The 1,833-nt window shown below is 39.5% G+C and overlaps 1 protein-coding gene across 1 annotated transcript in view; it reads left to right on the top strand.

Annotated features, from left to right (window-relative positions):
* The first annotated feature begins 495 nt into the window (after nt 1–495).
* The window catches only part of LOC108794711 (amine oxidase [flavin-containing] B-like), a 15,582-nt gene continuing 14,244 nt past the window's right edge, over nt 496–1,833 (top strand). Inside the window, exon 1 of the mRNA XM_018565797.1 lies at nt 496–565. Coding sequence (XP_018421299.1) covers nt 500–565 — 66 coding nt within the window. The 5' untranslated portion in view covers nt 496–499. The remainder of the gene's footprint in view (nt 566–1,833) is intronic.

The raw sequence follows: 1,833 nt of genomic DNA, 5'->3' as shown, positions 1-1,833 counted from the left end.
TATATATATATAATCTTTATGACAAGCATGGAGTTAGGTTGCTTTTATCTGTTCATTTATTTATTTGATTGAAAGCTGGTTAAAAAGAGCATTCCCAGAACATCATAACCTGAGGATTGTAGTGGAGTGAACCCCTCCAAAAACCTATAGGGAATATTTGAAGACCAATTCATTTTTACTGGTATCTTATTAAGAAAAATGGTTGTTTTCCTATGCAACAATTTAGGCAACTACTTGGAGTTTTGAATGTGATATTTGTTTACCTTTTTTTGTATAAGAGTTTTTATACATGGACACATCCTGATTCCGTATTACATCAATTTATATTCCTGTTCATAGCCTGGATCATTATACTAAGAAAACATCTACCTTTCTTGTGTATGTATTCAGAGGAATCAGTGAAACCCAAGAGCTCCTGGACCTCATTGTTAATGTACACATGAAAAGTTCTTGTGTAGACAAGCTCTTAAACTGATTACTCTGTTCTGACAAATCTTTGATGCATAGGAAAAGAAAAATATGTGAATACTACGCCAAGGTCATGGGAACTGAAGAAGCACTGCATGTAAGTATTTAATACTTTATTGGAATTAATAAAGAGATTCAGAAACTGACAATATTTGTCAGGTCTCAACTCTGCTCTATGGGGAAAAACGTATAGAGGGAAACATTCACACTAAACATTCTTTTTGGTGTGATTCACAGTTCTTTCGCAAGAAAATGTGATTGAATTTTTGAGTAAAAGAGTAATAGAAATTGGATAATAGTAATAGTAATTAGAGTAAAACACCACTGTTCAAATATGAAGAGTAGTCTTGCCTGGGGTATATAACAACCTGTTTTGAGTCAAAGCCATTCTTTCTCATCCTCTCAATTATGCTAAGACATTATTTACACTGACACTTAGGGGTCTATTAATAAACAATTTTTAGGGCCCTTCACCCTGTGACTAATTGTGAAGGTTTTATTGGGGGCAAATAATGTTAAAAATGAATGTTCTTGATACATGGTTTTTTTCCAGCTCACATGTATTGTCATGTAATACTACATTGTGGCCAGTAGATACTTATTTGTCTCACAGCCTCACAGGAGTAACTGGGGTTCTATTGCACATGTGTAGGAAGCGTAATGTAGACCTAGCATTTAGTGACAGTGCTGCTGATCTCCTCTAACCACCAGTGATCCCCGTGTATACCAGCAAATAGCTCCCAACACAGGAAGTCTCCCATCACTAATAACTTTGAATCTGTCTCCATGGTAGACCATGTAGCATATAGGAGCCACCAATAAATTATTATTTATGGAAGACTTTTTGTGCCGGGAGCTGATTGTTGATATCTGTGAAAGGTTATAGGACAGTGGTGGCGAACCTTGGCACTCCAGCTGTTTTGGAACTACAAGTCCCATGAGGCATTGCAAGACTCTGACAGCCACATTCATAACTCCCAGAGGCAGATGCATGTTGGGATTTGTAGTTTTGGCATAGCTGGAGTGCCAAGGTTCGCCACCACTGTTATAGGAGATCAGTAGCTCTGAGGGTGCAATACCTAGCACATGCACAGAAGGGACAGGTGAGTATTGACATTGTTTCTCTACTACACAAGCGTGGTAGCATCGACGTTTAAATGTAGACCAGTGCAATCCAAAACAGCCATACCCAGCAGAAAGCACATCCAGAGTGGTCCCTAGAACAGGTGAGTGTGTGTTGCAATGCAATATGACCTAATTTCCATCCCTGTCAGCTCACACTACCTACCTATCTCCACTCCACCCCAAACCACCCCCCCCCCCCCCCGTTTTCGTCCGCGCTTCCCCCGGCCCTCAAAACCCTTT

The sequence above is a fragment of the Nanorana parkeri genome, unplaced genomic scaffold, assembly GCF_000935625.1.
Source record: "Nanorana parkeri isolate BGI_ZX_2015 unplaced genomic scaffold, ASM93562v1 scaffold888, whole genome shotgun sequence".
Lineage (NCBI taxonomy): Eukaryota > Metazoa > Chordata > Amphibia > Anura > Dicroglossidae > Nanorana > Nanorana parkeri.
Note: the sequence above shows the minus strand (reverse complement) of the source record. Positions and strands in the feature narration are given on the sequence as shown.